The 19,676-nt window shown below is 44.9% G+C and overlaps 1 protein-coding gene across 1 annotated transcript in view; it reads right to left on the bottom strand.

Moving 5' to 3' along the window:
* Window positions 1-3,902: 3,902 nt before the first annotated feature.
* The window catches only part of LOC139199178 (sprouty-related, EVH1 domain-containing protein 2-like), an 18,702-nt gene continuing 2,928 nt past the window's right edge, over window positions 3,903-19,676 (bottom strand). Inside the window, exons 2-6 of the mRNA XM_070828206.1 lie at window positions 11,611-11,785; window positions 10,299-10,467; window positions 8,950-9,014; window positions 4,707-4,862; window positions 3,903-4,595 (exon numbers count right to left, since the gene is read on the bottom strand). Of these exons, the coding sequence (XP_070684307.1) occupies window positions 3,903-4,595; window positions 4,707-4,862; window positions 8,950-9,014; window positions 10,299-10,467; window positions 11,611-11,785 (1,258 nt within the window). The remainder of the gene's footprint in view (window positions 4,596-4,706; window positions 4,863-8,949; window positions 9,015-10,298; window positions 10,468-11,610; window positions 11,786-19,676) is intronic.

Raw genomic sequence — 19,676 nt, 5'->3', positions numbered from 1 at the left:
AAAAATAAATCTGAGCTCGTTTGAGGCAGATTTTGCATTTTTTTGGCAAGAAAATGTGCAAATGAGGAGATAACGTAGCGACTCTGACCGACCTGCTGTATGAAGTCAATGCTGTTTATTGTGGAAACGTATTCACCGAATTCAAACTAACTTATGTAACTTATGTAACATAACTTTTAACGTACATCACTAACGTACTTCTTTTAACTCAAACTATCATCTTTTCTTAAACTTAACTCACTAGTTTTGGTGCACAAACCTAACCAAAGCGACGGTTCGTAAAGTTTTAAACGTAACTTAACATCTTTTCTGTAACATAACTTCACTTCCGTGTTTAACGAACTCCTCTAAACCAAACAAACATAATATTGTCCTAAACCTAACCAAGTAGTTTTGTTGCCGAAACCAAACTGCAACCATTTCACAGCGTTATCGTTCGTCACAAATGTAACGTAACTGAACAGTTATGGTGCTTTTCCATCACACAGTTTTAGCTCGACTCTACTCGACTTGACTCAGTTTGGTTGGTTTTCCATTACAGTAGCGTAATAACCACCTCAAAGTGGGGGGGTCATCATAGCAAGGCGGCCCGAAACTCCGGCGGCATAATTTGTATACGGCACAAACAAACACAACTAAGGACCTGGAGCGTTTGGTTTGTGTGGAGCCGTTTACCTCGTTCACAGAAATAATAAAAACTGTTTCCAGCGTTTTAAAAACGGAGGGTTTGATTCTTATGAACGAGTCGCTCTCATGACTCATCCAGTGATGTCACTCCCTGATTGGCCAATCAGTGGCCTGCAGTCTGGTGACGTCACATTTTCGGCTCGACTCAGCTCGCTGGGAACCCCGGCCGAGTAGGTACTAAAAAAGTACCTGGTGGAAAACCAAAAAGGCCGAGTCGAGTCGAAACGGCGAGTCTGATCTGACGTTGCGGTACACGAGGACACGTCGACGGGTTTAAGTTTCATATCTCTGCGAGCTGAGTTTCATAGAGCTGAAGTGAAACCAGCAGCCGCCCCGGAGGAAGGAAACCAAACTAAAAACTGATGGCTTGGAAAAAGTTCAGCGGCTTTCAGACACAAATGAAGACAAACTGTGGGAGCTGCAGACGGCTCGTTTACAAGCAGAGGAATTACACAAGCTGTTAAAACTTCCATGAGATCATTAAAGGACTTTGGAGACCAAAGTAAATTGCGCTGAATGAGACCGACACCAGACAGACGAGAGAGTCGAAGCAAACACACAACAAAGCGGCGAAAGAAAGTGACGAGGACAGTAAATAATTTGAACATCACACGTCGGCTGAGGTTTGTTCTTCTGAGTCGTGATGAGGACTGAGGTTGTGCACAACTGCTGCAGCTTATTCACTAGTTTCAGCTTTGGGAGAGTCGGTGTTCACGCCTCTCGCTCCGCTAATGAAGACTCACAGGGTTTCTGTGAAATGAGCACAAAATCTTAAGATATTCTTGATTTCTTTATTCTATATAGATATTGTTTTACTTATTTGTTTATTCATCTACTTTGCACCGTATATTTGTTCCCCGTACTGAACTTCTTTTTGTTATTAATGTTCCTGTTCTTTTTTATGTGTGGTGCAGAGGGATGGCGTTTCCGAAGCTATTCAACCATCTGACAAGCGCTTCTTGAGGCTCCATCCTTAACTGACCGGACTAACACAACTGCCAGCATCAGTCCAGCTGTTTAAAACTAATAACCTCAAGGTGAGGATCTCATAATAAGGGGAGCCTCTAATAATAAGCTCTTTCAAGTTTTACTCTTGTCTTTTTAAACCTGGGTCCTATTTGTACACATTTTGGTGTCTAAATGGTCCAGTAGATCACCTCAGCCTGCAGCCACCAAGCAGATTGTTATTGTAAGTGTGTGACAGCAGTATGGAAAGGATCCCTACAGAGAGAGACCTGGAAGATCCTTTTGGTTTAAGCTCTCTGCACACACACCAGACTCCATTCACAAAAACAGTGATTTTACCTCGCAGGACACAGGAGCTGCTGCTTTATTTTATCTCACTGAAGACGGGTGCTGCTGGTCTGCTGCAGCCTCGATCGATCAGTTTGTTTGTGTTATTGTGTGACTTTGGTGTTTTAAACTGTTAGTTGTGATCAGAACTAACCCTTCGAAACACCAAAGTCACAACACACAGTCCAGCGCTCTACGAGGCAAAATTCCTGTTTTTGTCAATGGAGTTTGGTCGCTTTGAAGAGAGCGATATAACAACAGTTCCACTGGACCAATTCAAAAACTTTTTGTACCCACCATTCATTTTGAAATCACTGTGAGAGTATGGACGAGTTTTAAAAATCTAAATAATCCTCCTTTTATGTTTTTGACACCACAAAACGCTCCTTAAGACAAAGTTTCACTACAAAAATCTTTATCTGGATTTTCAGACTTTGTGCTCATTTCGTAAAAAGGTTGTGGGATCGACTTATTCTCCCCAGGATCAGGCTGGCATCGGCTAGACTTTCTACAACTGTTTTAAACCATTCGTTTTAAAGTAAGCGCGTCTCTGTTAAGACGAAGGAGGCCGACCTAAGATTGTCTAACGTGAAGTAGTAAAGTAAAGTAAAGTAAGTAAAGTGTCTTCAGGTCAAGTTTGTAACTGTGAGACACGATGATTTGCCTTCTTGTCCATATTTATAGCAACAAAAGGATCATTATTGATACCCATCGCTTTGACAGACAGTCTCAGGTACATGATACCACACACACACACACACACACACACACACACACACACATTAAGCTCTTGTTATAGCTTTACTCTCACTGGGAGTTTTGTTCCTCTAAACCACAAACCAGCACAGACGGACCAGTCTGACCAGTACGGAGGACAAAACTGTAGGGACCCAGATCTAAATCCAACATGCCGAGCTACAGTTTTATATCTTCTGTCAAATTGGTGTCATATTTCTGACCCGGTCAGGACTGTGGGTCCTACCGGTCGGCCAAACTGGTTCATCTGTTCAGTTTGCTGGGAGCTCAGCGGTGCAGCTTTCAGACCGGTGAAGCTCCTCTGCTGGACACTGGGGAACCAGAGCTGCTGGCACGGTGCAAGACATGAAAAGACAACTGCTGTTTGACTTTGATTGGAGGACTGATACTGCCCATAAAGGTGCAGAACCAGTTAGCCTAGCTTAGCATAAAGACTGGGAGGGGAAACCACTATTGTTGCTTTGACTTTTACGTCTGTGTACAGATGAAACACTAGATTTAACATGTTAATTTGTAGCTTTGAATTTTGAACTTTGGACAGAGCCAAGCTAGCAGTTTCCCCCCGCTTCCAGTCTTTATGCTAAGCTAGGCTAACCACGTCCTGACTCCAGCTCTGGGAGATTTAAATCCGTCCTCTCATCTAACTTTCAGCCAAAAGTTTTAAAACTAACCCCTCTAAAGTGGAATTATCTCGACACATCTGGTGTTTTTTGTCTTTCCTGACTTAATGACGTGTTAACACGTCCCGCTAATGTGAAAATGTTTTGCAGCGTGTCAGCGAGCTGCTGTTCCCTCTGCAACACGACCACATTCACACTGACCTCACAACGCTGCAAAAAACACATATTCAAGCCTTTAAAACACATGAGTGTAAAAATATAAAGTACCTGTCATATACATACATATATATATATATGTTTCTATAATTCTACATAGAAATTAATATCCTTTGTTCTGTCTTTGTGTCACAAAAGACATAAAAACGAAAAACAACAGGGAACTATTTTTTTCCATCTGTTGAGACAAAGTTCTTGATCTCCTCCTTCTGCAAATCGTAGACGAGACAAACGATAACGATGAAAAAACGACATGAGAATCACAGCGGCCCCCGTTTTTCCCTGCCTCCTCCCATGAGTCCTTGCTGCCTGTGCGAGGAGGGCGGAGTCTCAGCCCACAGCTTTGTGTTTCCCGCCGCAGCAGTGGCAGGCGACGCCGCAGCGGTAGCACGCCCTGAGGGGGGCGTAGCAGCACATGCACGGCGCCAGCAGCGACAGGCCCACCAGCGCCAACCAGCGCAGGCAGAAACGCTCGTCGCTGGTGTCACAGGAGCACGGGTCCGAGTAGTCCCCCTCCGGGTCCGACATGCAGTGATACAGCAGGCTGTCGGCGCACCACATGAAGCTGACCCGCCGGATGCAGGTCTGGATGGGGTCCGGCGCTTCCTGGCAGCGGCCCCGCCGGTTGTCCTCGTGGTTGAACATGTCCTGACAGTAGACGCAGCGCGATCGCTCACCGTCCTCCTTCCGCCTCTTGCCTTTAGGCTGCAGCGCTCGCGGCTGCACCGTCACCACCGCCCTGTGGCCGCCGGCCAGCTCCAGGCAACCGGCTTTGCCGTCGCAGCCTCGCTGCACGTCACAGCCGAGCGGGTACGGGTAGGTGTAGTCGTGTTTGGGCGGCTCGTTCTTGGCGAAGCGTACGTAGGCGTCCAGGCTGTCGGGCTGGGGCAGTTTGTCACGGGTGGAGTTGGCGTGGCGGTAGTCCCCGTAGCCGGTGAGCCAGGTTCGCTCGCGGGGGTTGATGCGTACGATCTCTTCCTCCTCCACCTGGAAGCTGACGTGACGAGGGAACATGTGCATCGCCTGCGGAGACAGAGGAGATGGAAACGGTCATGAAGGAAGTCCCCCGTTTTCCCGGCAAAGCCTTGTGGGTTATGGGCTTTTTATTGGCGCCCCCACTCTGACCCTACTCACCTGGTCCAGGAAGTAGTGTTCAGAGGGCCGGTGCTGCTCGTAGAAATGTCCCAGGATGCAGTGGTGCCGACGGGCCTCGCAGGCGTTGGGCGGAGCCAGTGAGTGCATCGCTGGCTCCCTCTTCTGGGACGAGTTGGACGAGCTGTCGGTGGCCGTCTGGAGGAAGTGGGCAGAGAAGAGATGGTGAGAACGTTAAAGGGTAACTCCGTGCTGATTAGCTCTCAGGGATGTTGCACCTCAGGCCGCACCAGCTGTGGAGGGAAGGAAGTGGCAGATGTTAAAGGGCAACTCCTTGGTGTCTACATGACTAATAGGTAGAACAAAGTGTTGAAATTGGTCTAGTAGATCCTTTTGGTTTAACTACTTCAAAACCACCAGACTCCATTGACAAAAACAGCCATTTTAGTACAGCACAGAACACAGGAGCTGCCAGTCTACCATGGCCTTGATCAGTTAGTTTGTTTGTGTTGTGTGACTTTGGTGTTTTTATAGTTTAGTCTGATCCAACACAATATTTGTGTAGCACACAATAACAGAAACAAGCTTACAGATCCAGGCAGCGCTAGACCAGCAAATCCTGTGTTCTGTGAGGTAAAATTGCTGTTTTTGTCAATGGAGTCTGGTGTGTTTTGAGATGAGATTGTTTAGTTAACATGTGCTGAGCATTTTAAATCCAGGCTTGTAAAAGAGCTGTAACGCCAACTGCCAACATCTGCTGAGGGCTGCAGTGTGACGTCATTGACCTTCTTCCTCTTGGCTGATCACTCTGTGCCTCCACCTCCACCTGGGAATCAACCCACCGCGTAAAACAGTAAAAGCATCTCGAGGAAATCCTGAAATACAACGTCTTTGTCTGGATTCTTTCAGCTCCTCCACCAGACGTCTGTGTACAATCAGACAAAAACGAGGGGGAAATTAAACCAAACGACCTCCAGAACCAAAAGCAGAATCGTCCCTGGAGTCTTTGTGCCTTTATCGGGCCTGTGCTAAATGAGTCCCAGCCCAGCATCGTCCTCAGGGTCGACACGAGCCGCCGCTTTCGCACTCGATCGCACAAGAAGACGTTGTCAGACTCGAGAGGAGCTGAGAAGTCGGTTTTGGCTTTAAAGTGTGAAAACACTGGACACATTTTACATTCTTGCGACTCACTTTTGGCTGTTTGTCTTTAGTTTTATACTTTGCTGACATAAATTTCCATTTGAGGTGTTTATAATTAGTAGTGATGACACCACAGATTTCCTTTCCGATCAGATACCAACTCAAATACTTTGTACAAAAGCTTAAGACGATTGTTTAATTATGAAGAATTATGATACGAGAAAAACTAAATACTGAAAAGTTGCCTGTTAATTGACGGCATCTTAAAACGCTCGCCTGAACATTTGAAAACAAACATTCAGCAGCATATTTACAGTTTTCCCTTTAAGTCCTTTGAAAAGATTCGTTAGCGTCGCAGCCGTATTTCACACTATGACAGGCGGAAGAGAAAGTAGTTCCGACCAGCTGGGGGTCATTTAGACGAGATCCCCATAGTAGAGTTACTTTCCACCGTGTTCCTGTTAATGATGAACTACACGTTTAGTCCTAATAACTAAAATATGTTAATATTCTAGAACATAAATATCTGGTATCTGAGGTATCGATATTTCAGTATCGATCCGCACACCACTAATAATTAGAGCATTCTTGATGTATTAATATATTTTATATTGAAGAAAATTAAAAAATGAAAAGGTAAAAACAACATTTGTATATTCTACACTGTTTCCCATAAAGTTGGAATAATTGTTCAATACCCCCAATTTAGTTAAAGCCTGAATCCACAGTCTGCAAAGGTTCACTGTGGTTTAAGTTTCACTGTGATCTGTTTGGAAGAGTTTGATCAATAAAGTTAAACAAGATCTAAACTTTATTTATCAAGAATAAATCACATTGTCACAATCATTTTATGAGAAGAGGTAGAAAAACATTTGATTCCAACTTTATTGGCAACAGTGTGTTTTTCATACATGACATGAAAAAAGCCTCCTCCAGGCTGATTCCTTCAATACTGTTGAATATTGTGACCCACGTATTTATAGAAGGTGACTTCAGATGATTAGAAACCTAAAATCACACAGTTCTCAGTCTAAATTCATCACCAAAGTTCGGTCTGAACGTAGGAAAGAGTTCTTTAAAAAGAGACTTGATGACGTTTTCTGACTCTTTTTTTTTTTAATTCTCCAAAAACTAGCTTGTATGAATCAGCCGCTTCACTCGACCGCTCATAACCTCTGCATGCACTGTGCAGTAATGAAGAAAAAAAGATAAAACCATTGAAATGTAGACAGCTAACTGCTAGTAAACCTGATTCTGTGTGCACACTGAGCCTGACGCACATGTTGTATCTATACAGTCCTTCCATATTTACTCCAGCATCATGACGCTTCTGTCACAGGTTTTACATCTAAGCTTTTATATTCACACATTTACACTGTATACTGTGTCTCTCCCTTTTTCTCTGTTTATGTGAAAACATTCCCGTTCACATACTTGGCCGATAAAAGCTGATCCTGATCCTGAAGGATGTTTCTGTTGACGCCTGTTTGAAAAGGCTGCGTTAATAACGATAGAATAACCTGCGTCCACGTCGTGTCACGTGACTCTCCGTCCACATCTCCTCCTCTGTTGTTCAGGGGCCTCCAGAGGAAGGTTTTATTCACCCCTGAAGAATGTCGATCTACATCCTCATTGTCCTCCTCCTCTTCCTCTTCCTCCTGGAGGAGCCAGGCTCGCAGACGGGACGGATGGGAATGATCTGCAGCCACGCTCCCCTCCGTCCGCCCGGCTCTGCTCTAAACGAGGCCAGCTATGTAAACAGGCAGCTCGGTGACGGATTACTGACAGGTCGGCCTCCCTCCTCCAGCGCTGGACATCCTGCGGAAACGATACGCCCTTTTTCTTTGAAGCCGACGGAGTAAAGTCGACAGTAAAGGGGAGCGGAGAGCCGGGCCTGGTCCCCTGAGGACGGAGGTGACACGAGAATCTTTTAGTGGCTCGTCTGTGGAGCGACCACGGCTGCATCAGTTGGTAGGTGAGCTCCTCCAGCAGCCTTGTTTTCCACTGGACTGTCCCAACAGGTCTTTCTGTCTCAGTAAGCCGTGTGATGGACGAGGCCGAGGAGCAGGTCGGTGAAGCTGAAACGAGGAGGTCACACGGAGCCGATATCCACAGTAACAACCTGCTGCTGATGGCTGGAGAGCATCTAGTCTAGTCGTTTAGACCGCGCCTCCACGCTATATCCACATTTACCCATGAACACATCATTCACACACCGAAGCTGCTTTAGCATTTTGCTAAAGGACAAACCAGCACAGTCTTTATGGTTTCCCACCAGGTGATAGTTCCTGGTTCCAGGTACTTTCTTAGTTCCTCCTCCAGTCGAGCTGACAATGTGACGTCACCAGACTGCAGGCCACTGATTGGCCAGGGAGTGACATCACTGGATGAGTCATGAGAGCGACTCGTTCACAAGAATCAAACCCTCCGTTTTTAAAACGCTGGAAACAGTTTTTATTATTTCTGTGAAGAGGTTAAACGGCTCCACACAAACCAAACGCTCCAGGTCCTCAGCTGTGTTTGATTGTGTCGCATACAAATGACGTCACTGGAGTTTCGGGTCACCTTGCTATGACGACCCCGCCCACTTTGAGGTGGTACGCTACTGTAAAGGAAAACGACCCAAACCGAGTCGAGGCGAGGCGAGCAGAGCTAAAACTGTGTGATGGAAAAGCACCATTTGAATCTGGGGAATGAGCTGCCGATCTGTTGACTGATGGATCACCTGCGTTACCTGTGAGCCGCAGTAAAGAAACGTCTGAACGTCACTACATAAAACGTGTTTTCAGTTTTAAATGTACAAACGTGGGAAGAGGAGGCTCGCTCACCGTCGGGACACGCCGTCCGGCACGCTGTTTCCTCCTGTCTCCAGTCTTGCTAAGCTAAGCTAAGCTAAGCTAACCTGGACCTGACTCCAACTTTGCAATTAACACACGACACTGAGATCCATCTCATTTATCAAGAACAAGATGGTTCAGATAAACTCTCACTCACACACACACAGTCTGTTGTTGCAATGCAGCAAATAAAAGCAACACAAAACAACAAAAGCAGCCCCTCGATGCTCCAAAGTGAATTTCGATGCACTGAGTGATCATTAAAACAGCACGCGGAGATCAAGACTGTCGTGTTGTGAGTTCCTCACCGTGAAGACGTCATCGTCGCCGAGCTCCGCCTCGTTCTGCAGCGTTGACGAGGACGTGGTCGACCCTGGAGAGCAGAACGACAGGAAGTGAGACCTCTGGACCGTTTTATTTTCCGGTTCAGATAACGGTAACAACTTAGCCTGACACCACCCAACCTGCTGGAGCGTGTCAAAAAACACCGTCATTTGGTACCAAATCTACATTTACATTTATTGATGTTACGTTAACAAACAACAAGTTGCGGTAAATTGTTTTTAATGTAGTAAAACTGCTTTGCCACGGACACAACACCGAGTCAGAGGTCTAACAGGAAGCTGAAGCTGAAGCACACTGTACTTTTATATATTTTGAAATTTCCAAGCGGCTGAAAAATGAAAGTAAAGATTTGAGAAGTGCAGTAATGAGTAATGCAACTTTCTTTTTGTTAGAATGGATTTAATAAAATCTGTATTGAAAAATTGTACGTAAGGTTTCTTCCTGTTAAAGGGGAGTTTAATAGAACATCTGACGCTTTCTCGTCCTTGAACTCCTGAATCATTGGGCCTCTCTCTTAATTTAAGAGTTTGGTCCAGACCTGCTCTTTATGGAAAGATAACACTAGTTATGAAGCGGTGCTATATAAATAAAGATTGATTAGTCCCTTTTCCACCAACATCTCCAGGAACTTTTATTACCAGGAACTTTTTTACCTGGTAAAAGAATTCCTGGTAATCTGTGTTTTGTGTTTCCATTTATTCTAACCAGGCTGATGACGTATGGGGGAGCGACTGTTCTGCTCCTTCAGCTTCTTATAATCTTGCTTAAGTTTCTTCAGCTTCTCATGAATCTGTTTCGGCGTGTGTCCTACATTTATTTATTCCTCCACAGACTCGTCGTCCTGCTCTAAAGAGCCTGGACCTCATCGTCCGTCTGCTTCTGTTCTTTTGCTCCATTTTCCAAACGATCAAAACTCAAACAAAGTGAAGCTTGTAGAAGTGAAATAAACCAGTTTGCAGCCACGCCGGCTTAAACACGGAAGTGAGGAATGCTGCAAGTGTGTTCGATCAATCAGCCTCCTGCAGCACACAGCAATGTACTTTTCCAGGGAGAGTTTGGGGTTGAGGGTAATTTCGGTGATTTCAGTTCCTGCAGTGGAAAAATGGGGCTAATGGTTGAAAGAAGTGTCATTCAGGATCCGATATCACAGTCAAGGTGACGGTACCTGTACTGACAGTGTTTCCGATGATACTTATGGACCAAATTAAGTTATTCTGTAGTTTGTTGTTCGCCCTTTTTCATTCGCGCTGGTTTCCGTAAACCCTTTAGGAGCCGTGACCTTTCACCTACAGTTGAGGTTTCCGAGCCGTACCTTCTGTCAGGTGCTCCAGGGCCTTCCTCACCCCGCGGTCGAAGGCTCGGGCGTCGGACGGACTCTGGAAGGTCAGACCGCACTTTTTGTTGTCCACCTTCCAGTGGTGGAACGTCGGCGTGGCCTTCGTGTAAACCAGATCCTTCTTTAAGAAACACTCCAGAATCACCTGGGAAGAGAGAAATCACATCGGACAAGCGAGATGAGACAGAAAAAGGAGCCCTCTGAGAAAAGATGGGCGACACGACGGCTCCCAAAAGGTGGAATTAAAACTCCTAAATCTAAATACATTTCTGTTTCTGTTATTTTAGCTAGTTCTCATCTTTTGTCTGGTCAGTTTTGGTTTTAATTAGTTGTATGATGCTATGAAAAGGGAGTGAAACGTCATGATTGACAGCCTGTGGGTGGGATCTCCAATCACAAGTGCACAGACCCTGATTGCGAATGATGTCACCAGCACGATGCTATTCGATACTCACTGTGAACTATTTGACGATTATTCGAACAAACACACACAAACAAACGCCACCGTTGTCGCTAACTAGGACGTAACTCCCTTAAACCATAATAACACATGTGTCACACACCCTTCAAATATCCTGGAAATGTCCCTTTACAGCTTTTATCCTTGAGTTTAACTCCAGAAGTCCCTCAGTGACAGATACTGAACTTCCTGGTTCAGTCATGTGACCCAGTGACCAATTTCCAAAATGGCGGTCTGTCTGATGAACACCTGAGACACAAGCAGCTGATTTTAAACTGTTTTTGTTATTAAAAGGTGAGTTTCAGACACTTTAACATCTAATCTGATCCTGTCCTGGATTATATGAACCTGTCCTGACCGTATTTTAGGAAAGAGTTGCTTGGAAAAACAAAGCTGTCACGTGGTTTTATACCCGCCATAATTTTACTTAAAGGAGAAAGGTTTTTATTATCGTCTAATTTTATTGCTGAACATGGCAGATGTACACGCTTGGATTAAAGCGGACGGTTGCTGGATGAAATGGGACTGAAAGATCAGAGACCACATCTTCACACAGACCTGGCTTCATCTCAGAGCCCCGGATCAATCGACCGGGTGCCAGTAAAAACAGAGGAAAATACGATAGTCGTGTAAACTACTCCATCTTTAAAAATTCATCGAATATTTAGAAAATTTGAAAATCACGCCCCCTCGCTATTAACTGTGTGTGACAAATCTTTCCGTTCTTGACGTGTTAACATGTCGTCGGCGTGTTTGAAGTCACATGTTTTTGAACCGCTCGGCTTCCCGTAAGGCTGCTTCGCTCGTGCGAAATGCCGCCGGACCGACCTGCTTGTCCTTGAGGCGTTCCCCGTGGATGAGGAAGGTGTTGCGTCCCAGCAGTTCGGTCGCCAGCAGCCTGCACACGCCCACTCTGCTCAGACAGCCGTCCTGCGCCAACCAGCCGCCGCTCGAGTCGTCTCTGGTCATCACCACCGCTTTGACGCGCACAATGTAGCTGTCACTGCAACGCACCAGAGGGAGAGCGCCGGTTAGCATTTGGATCCTTTCAAAACTCTGAAGGAGCAAACTTAAACACCAGACACATTACAGAAGGGTTCAAACACACAAAGAGGTCAAGACAGACAATAATAGTTGGGAGGAAGCTCGTGAGGGGGGCATTACTGCTCGCCAGCGTCCAATCAGAACTCGTAGCTCTGATGACACCACCAGCGTCCGCAGCCAGGCGGCCTCATCGAGCGGGAGGCCGACGGCGTGGAGGCAAAATACGAAAGCAAAGGAAGAATGAAGGTTGGGATTAAAAGTGAAAAGAAATAAAAATCTCTCTCTCTCTCTCTCTCTCTCGCTCCGTCTCGCCTTTTGTACTCCGACATCCCTCGTACATCCTGTTTCCACGGTAACAGTGTCACGGCGGCCTGCGTTGACGACAGGTTGTCGAGCTGCGCCGACGCCGACGCCACATCCTAACGGCACCAGAGAGATGCAGGAGACACACACACACACACACACACTGCTTCCCTCCACCGTGTGATTCAGCCTGCCTGTCAAACAGATGGTGCTTGCATGTGTGTGTGTGTGTGTGTGTGTGTGTGTGTGTGTGTGTCTAGCATGAGTCATCACTGCATTTGCCGGCAGCGTGCAGTGACACACACACACACACACACAGAGGAGGGACTATATACTGGAGTTCGGTTCCAAAATGAGAGATCCTCCATTTGCACAAAGTGACACCTTCACTTACAAAATGACTGGTGATGTAAAGTGAATGTAAACAGCATCTCACAGGCCTGCAGTCGGTTCTCAGGTGACAGGTGACGCTGGTTAGTTGGTCGGTCAACTCTGCATCTACAGGCCTTAAAATTCCAAAAGGGCAACTCCAGTTTTTGTAGTCTTTGTTTTTGCGATTTCAAAGTCGGTTTTAAGGTTAAAGTTAGACTCAGGTTAAGGTTTAAGGTTGGGGGGCGGGGCTTGGGAATGCATTATGTCAACAAGGGTCTTCAAAACTGTGGAAGGTGTGTGTGTGTGTGTGTGTAGCAGGTGTCTCAGTGCTTTCAGGCTCGTGAAGAAAAGGTCAAAGGTCCATAGGTGTGCAGGTGTGAGGATGACTCCATCAGAAGTGACTCACAGATGCAAACTGAGCATTTCCACAAAGTCTGTTTATCAGATCATCTTTTGTCTGCAACAAACCCTGACGGATCCAGTGAAAGGAGCTCCTTTACTAGTCGAAGGAGGTCCGACTGTCAACGTTCTGTAACACTTCTGTCCACTGAACCTGTTGTTTTCACATCACACACGATTCCTCACACCGAACAGGAAGTCGGCCCGTTTGCCAACAGTCTCAGATCAGAAAAGCACCACGCAGAAGAAAACTACCTTTCAAGTTATGAACCAGTTCTTTCCGGCAAATGACCCAACGGACACCAGCGTGAAGACCATGTGCAAAACTACATGTCATTATTATGTGTTGAGTTATGAGTTTAATGGATATAAAGTTGTGGGACTCAACAGGACAGAATTTAACGGTAGATTAGATACAAGAAGTGGACGCAGCCACCATGGCGTCACCCGATGGTTTGCACACTGTCGTTTTGAAGCCTCGAGATTGGCTTTACAGACGTCGCCATCTTGTTTTTTTTGGAGCCAGAAGTGACAAGGGCCTCCTCTGATTGGTCAGTGAGCAGGTAGCCCCGCCCTAAAGCCCTTTAAGCCAATATTTTGTCAAATTATACATTTTTTAAATAGGAAGCCTGGATAATGTACAGCAAGGAGCTCATTACTGCAAAACAAACTGCTCAGTTGTGCATTATCATTTATAGGGCAGTCATTTCACTATTAAATAACAGAAGCTGCTATTTTCACAGGATATAATACCAAACTGTGTTTTTTTGCAGGACATGTTTGAGCTGAGGGAGCAGCCGTGGTGATGTGTTCACCCTCTGATAACCGAACTCCTGCGAGCGACCCTGAAGTGGCAGCGGGAGGCACGATCCTGTTTGAAAATTCAGACTTCATCTTTTCGTGCGATCACGTCGTGCAACTGCCAGTTGAAGACGTCAAAACGTGGTGACCGATCCCTCAGGAAGTGCGTCAATTTTACAAAGTGGCCAAACCGTGTAATTACAACAATGGCGTCCATCAAGTGACGCTACTGGGCCCTGAAAGACTTTTTTTCCCTGTCTGTAAATCAGCATTTACCATAAGAATTTGATCCATCCTGTTCATTCGCACTTGGAAAGTCTAGAAGAGCTGCTCAATTCAATAATTATATTCATATTATAACAGGAAGTTAGCAGAGGGCTAACAGGAAGTTAGCCAGCTCGACAGGCCCAAGATGCTGGTCCCCTCTGCTCTAGGGGATCTAGGGGCACTTTTATACCCGGTGAGCTGAAGAGAGAGACTGAGTTCATGTTCCTACATTCAGAATTTGTTTTTCATTAATTCCAGTTTACTGAGAAACATGCCAGATTTTTTTTAAAATTTACAATCAAATAAAAGCAGCAATATCGCTCAGTGAAATTCCACCGCTGATTTGGAAGCACGGACTGGATACACAATGAAAAAGTAATATTGACTTGTAAATGAATCTGGTGTGCTGTGTCAGGTGTGTAAAGGCCTTTACTCTTTAGACTCAATAATAAATCCACTGATAAATCTGTCAGGGAAATCATAGAAAAGAAGAATCACAGATCCTGCATCTGGATCAAAACTGTTCCAGTGAGTTTCTGTGCATCCATGATCACAGAGTGAGGAGGTCAGTAATAACAGCTCATCCAGAGGGACCCTTCATGCTGCAAACACATTAAAATAAGAAATAAGGACGCAGGAGACTGAGCCTGTGAATAAAGGGAAGTCAGACTGATTCATGATTCAGTCCAGATGAGAGCAGAGGCAGCGTTTGGATGTGGGCTGAAACAGGATCACAGAGATAAAGCAGCTCTGAGCTCAGTGCTGGTTCAAACACGCTGCGATAAGACCGACTTAATCACACCTGAGTCATACACACACACACACAGGTCTTATATCCTACATGATGAACTCGACAGGTTTCAGTAGCAACCAGAGGAGGGAAGTAACCAGGTACAAGTACTTCACTTCTATGCGTCTGCACTTTACTTGAACTTTTATTTCCTGACAGCTTTCTACTTTAACAACAAATATCTGTAATTTCTTCTAAGGCTTCAGTTTTAATGCCATTTTTTAAAAACGCTCATCTCGTGTCCGTTCACACTTTCAGAACCGGTTCCAGCCTGAATGAATCGGACAATGAGACGTGGAAAAGACGATGCTGTGATGAAGCCATCACGCACCACAGACGAAACAGACGAGAGCGAGGGGAGAGGGGGAAGAAAGACAGATGTGGCGTCTTTGCAGCGACAACTAGCAGGTGAAAGTGAAGCAGCCAACATGGCCGACAGAGCAGATCCACGTCGAGTACATTTCACAGCCTGGACTTTTTCACTTCGACTTGAGTAAAGAATGTTTGAAATCAACTCAACCGAACACCACGGAGCAGCCCGAAGTTTGTGTATGACCAGCGAACACAGTAATCCCCACAGTACTACAGAGCACTACCCTCAGAGCAGGGACCTTTTGGGAACCGAGAACTAAACATACTGAGTAGTAATAGAGGCTCCTTGCTTCCTGCAGGCTGCACATAGCTGGACATCCCTGCCCTCAAACAGCTGCGTCCTCAGAGGACACAGTAATGAAGCGGCTGCTTAGAGCACTTAAATGTGTGTGCATGCACAAACAAACAGGCATGACACACACACACACATACACACACACATCTGTGGGGGCTGACCAGAGCTGTAGATAATAGCCTCTGGTGGTCTGTTTGTTCCATCATCATGAAAGACAAACATACTCACACAGTACATAACTACACATACTGCTCCCACAGGAACACTAGTGTTGTCAATCACTCTCTCACACACACACACACACACACACACACACACACACACAGAAGATCATCATCAGCGTAGAAAATCGCTTGCTCTACTCTCACCAGGTCGACCGAAACAGCAGCAGCGGTGACCATCATGTTTTTATTGTTTTTATTGTTTTAGAGCCAGCGGATGTGTGAAACGTGAGCGGTGGGGTGGTGGAGTCGATCTGCAGGCGCGTGGCCGACAGCCGAGTCGACCCTAAAGGAAATCCATCTCCCATTAGCCACGTCACGTTGCCGGTTGGACGCCGATCGGCAGTGACATGAAACTCAGCAGCTACAGAAGGTGGAGCTCAGCAGCACAGATCTAACTAACTAAATCTAAACTAAACTCAGGAGAATGTGGTGGTTTGTAGACCGAAAAAACATCTGGATGATTCGGTTTAAACGAAGAAAAGTTTGGCTGAAAAGAGAACAACTCATAACTGGTCCAGTTTGACATGCAAAACACCAAATCAGTGCCGACTAGTTCTGCTCCGCCTTTCACAGAGAGAGAAGTCGTCCTCTTAAAGGTTTTATCACTGTGTGATATCTAACATAGTTCTCAGGGCTGTAACGAATGTTATTTTATTGATATTTGAAGTTTCTATCGTGTTTTTTTCTCATATTTTATGACATCATCATAAAAAAAACAAAACCCTTGCTGAGCAAATGCAGATATATAATCTTTTTTATTTATTATTACTTCATCAATTATAATGAAAGTAAAACATTGTGATGTAATGTTATTGTAGCCTAATTTTTATCTGAGCAGAAATGCAGTGTGCATCATTGGTTTGTACATCAACATGCAAAAAGAGAGAAAAACTCTAAAAATTCAATTAGTTCCTGCGATTATTTACTTTACTGTTAACTTGACTGCAATCAACAGCATCGTTTTTCATATACTTTTTGTTCACAAGTTTGTGATCATACTTGTAAATGTCTGACAACACATCCGTACAGGTGCGGAGGACTAATAATAGACAAGGAATGTAAATTACAACCGCAGCACCAGTCAGAAATAGATTCAAACCCTGGTTGAGAACACCAGTGGGGGCAACCGCCGAAAAACCAAAGCTCAGTAACTCATTTCATTCATCCTAAAACCTAAAACACAGCCGAGTTGAGATAAATGAGAATACTGAATTACTGCTCAGCCCACTTGGATATTTTTAACATTAAAACCAGTTCTAACAACCAGAGCCGCCTCAGCTGGACTCACCGGGCACCAGCGGCTCAGATGGAGGTCAGCACTGATATAAAATCGATGTTGTCCTGTGTGGGTGGGGCCGGACTGCCGGGGACCAGGGACACTGCTGCCTGCTGACCTTTCCTCAATGTCATTTCCAGACCAACCCTCCCCTCCCCTCCCCTCCCCTCCCCCTGACATTATCGACAGCGCTCTGCTGGCTGGTTCGGGGGCATCAGTTTGCCCGATCAATAGAAAACACCCCCACAAAAAAGACCTCTGGAGAGGAGCAGGGGAGAGTTTCAGCAGGGATCCTCCAGCGGAAACAATACAAACTACTGAGCTGTTGTTTCTTCAAGGTTCTCAGACTTGTAGTCAAACTTCGAACTTTTGATTTGGCAAAAAAATAATTTTTTCTGTCTCGGTCAATATTGATATTTGTCAGATAGATGAGGGAAGCTATGTGAACTAGCTAGCCACTGTTGTTTATCATGGTTATTCATTCCCGTTAGCTCGATGACGTTATGTTAGCTAACATTTCTTGCAGCTTTTTCATTATAAAAAAGTGACATAACGTGAATAAATGTGACTAAACGTTGTTGTTATCATATCAGCCTTGGAGGATCCATTATAACTTTAGGATTACGAGGATTGGGAAGCCGTTTAGTTTTTCATCCATCTGATGAGGGACAACCAAACAATGAAGGAGAAAGTTAGACTTTTCTCAATTTGTCCAATGTGCTGCACAAATGAGGTACAATAGCTCAACAGGGAGCCATATTGGGATCATAGCATATTAGCATGTTAGCATAGTAGATGAGTAAGTAACTTTTGGATGATGTAGGTCAATTTTACATTAAATTCATAAAGCCATACGACTGTTTGCACTCACGACGCCTCTAAAATTAATCTCAGATTTAAAGTAGTATCGTGCAGTTCCACCTACTGAGACAGAGTTTTGAAAGAGCCTGGAAGATTTTCTCTGTTTTCAGTGAGCCAGACCTCTGTTTGTTTGAACTAATTCAGCGTAAAAGTAGGACGGGAACAAATACGGGACTTTAAAAAGTGAAGAACAGCCTGTTTATCTCTGCAGCCTGGTGCACTGTGGGTAAACAGGTCTCAGGTTGAGCCTGTTATCTGGCCGTACGCGACCGTATGAGTCATGTGTTTACCTGCAGGGGTGTGCACAGCATGAGCCAGTCAAAAGAAAAGGTAGCCAGCTTCAGGTTACCTGCTGCCTACGCTTTTCCGCCCAGGACGGAGAACCTGATTTGCTGAAGACTTCGTGGGTGCGTTCAAAGCCAACATGTTCTCGAGGGTCCATTCAAACTCTGCAGCTTTAATTGCTTTGTCACGACCAAGAGGCAGAAACTCGACACCTGAACGTACCAAAGATAATAAAGCAGAGCCTGTAAGATAGTTCAGACAGTGATTACGTGAAATATTCTTCTCACTGCAACATAAATCTGTCGTGATCGTGACGGTGAACTTAAACCTTTCGGTGCACCGCTGCACGCCTACGACCGTCGCCTACGACGATGAAGGATGTTTGTTGCTAGGGACGGAGGGAAAGGTGACTTTAACGCCACTAACCTTTGTTAGAGTAAAGCAGGCAGGTGCAGGTAAGAAGCCAAGAAACAGGTTGAGGCATAAATATAGTTAGTTATAGTTATTAGTTATAGTTATTTTGGTTGTGCAAACCACCACCACCCTCCTCTCTCTCTCTTTCTACCCCTCCACCCAACAACAGAGAGTGGTTCTGGTTCTGTTCGAGGTTTCTTCCTGTTGAAGGGCAGTTCTTCCCGTTAAAGGGGAGTTCTTCCCGTTAAAGGGGAGTTCTTCCTGCCACTGTTGCCTGATATAATATCTGATGCTGCTCATGTGGGGATTCTTGAATCCTTCATTTTATTACATTTACTGTTTTTACTCTTCTTTTACTCCTGTAAAGCACTTTGTGACGTTGTTCTGTGAAAAGTGCTTCACTAAATAAACTTTACTTTACTCTTCATTAACCCTTTCATGCATGAATTATGATAACCTCAGTCAGGAAGTGTTTTTATTCATGTTTATTCATGAAAAACAAGATTTTAACTTTATTTTTCTTCAACCCATATTTTATAAAGATATTTTTACATGTCCAGTAGTTGAAATCTAGCTCCTGATGCATGGTGTACAATTCAGTGGACATGTGATTAATCATAATTTCCTCCCAATATAAAATCAATACTTGGAAAATTTAGCAACTGCATGACTCCTTAGATGTTACTCATGCATATACAAGAAAACAGCTTCTGAAGAGCTGCACACTGAAGTGACCTCTGTGCATGAAAGGGTTAAAGAGTTTGGTCTGAGCTGCTCTTTATGGAAACCGTCTTGAGATATGAGTGGCGCTTTATAAATAAAGATTGATTGATTGATTAGAATAAAATACAAACACCAACAAAGAGCAGAGGATATATGAAGGAGGAGGTATATGAACAAGGGGAGTGAGGACAGGTGAATCAAACAAGGGACAGGTGCAGATAATCAGAAAGGTGGGAAAACACACAAGGGCAGGAAGTGAGGTAGAATAAGACTACTACAAAATAAAACCAGGAAACAAGGACTGGATACGACCAGAAAACAACCAAACGGACTGTTTAAAAAGTCCTTAGAATAATAATCGAAACACCAAGAGGACGGGGACGGCAACCACAGCCGCTCACCTGAGTCACTTCATACGGTTCGTATTGTAAAAGTCGAAATGACCAGAAAGGCGCCGTACGAAACATT

The sequence above is a fragment of the Pempheris klunzingeri genome, chromosome 3 (genome assembly GCF_042242105.1).
Source record: "Pempheris klunzingeri isolate RE-2024b chromosome 3, fPemKlu1.hap1, whole genome shotgun sequence".
Taxonomy (NCBI): Eukaryota; Metazoa; Chordata; class Actinopteri; order Acropomatiformes; family Pempheridae; genus Pempheris; species Pempheris klunzingeri.
Note: the sequence above shows the minus strand (reverse complement) of the source record. Positions and strands in the feature narration are given on the sequence as shown.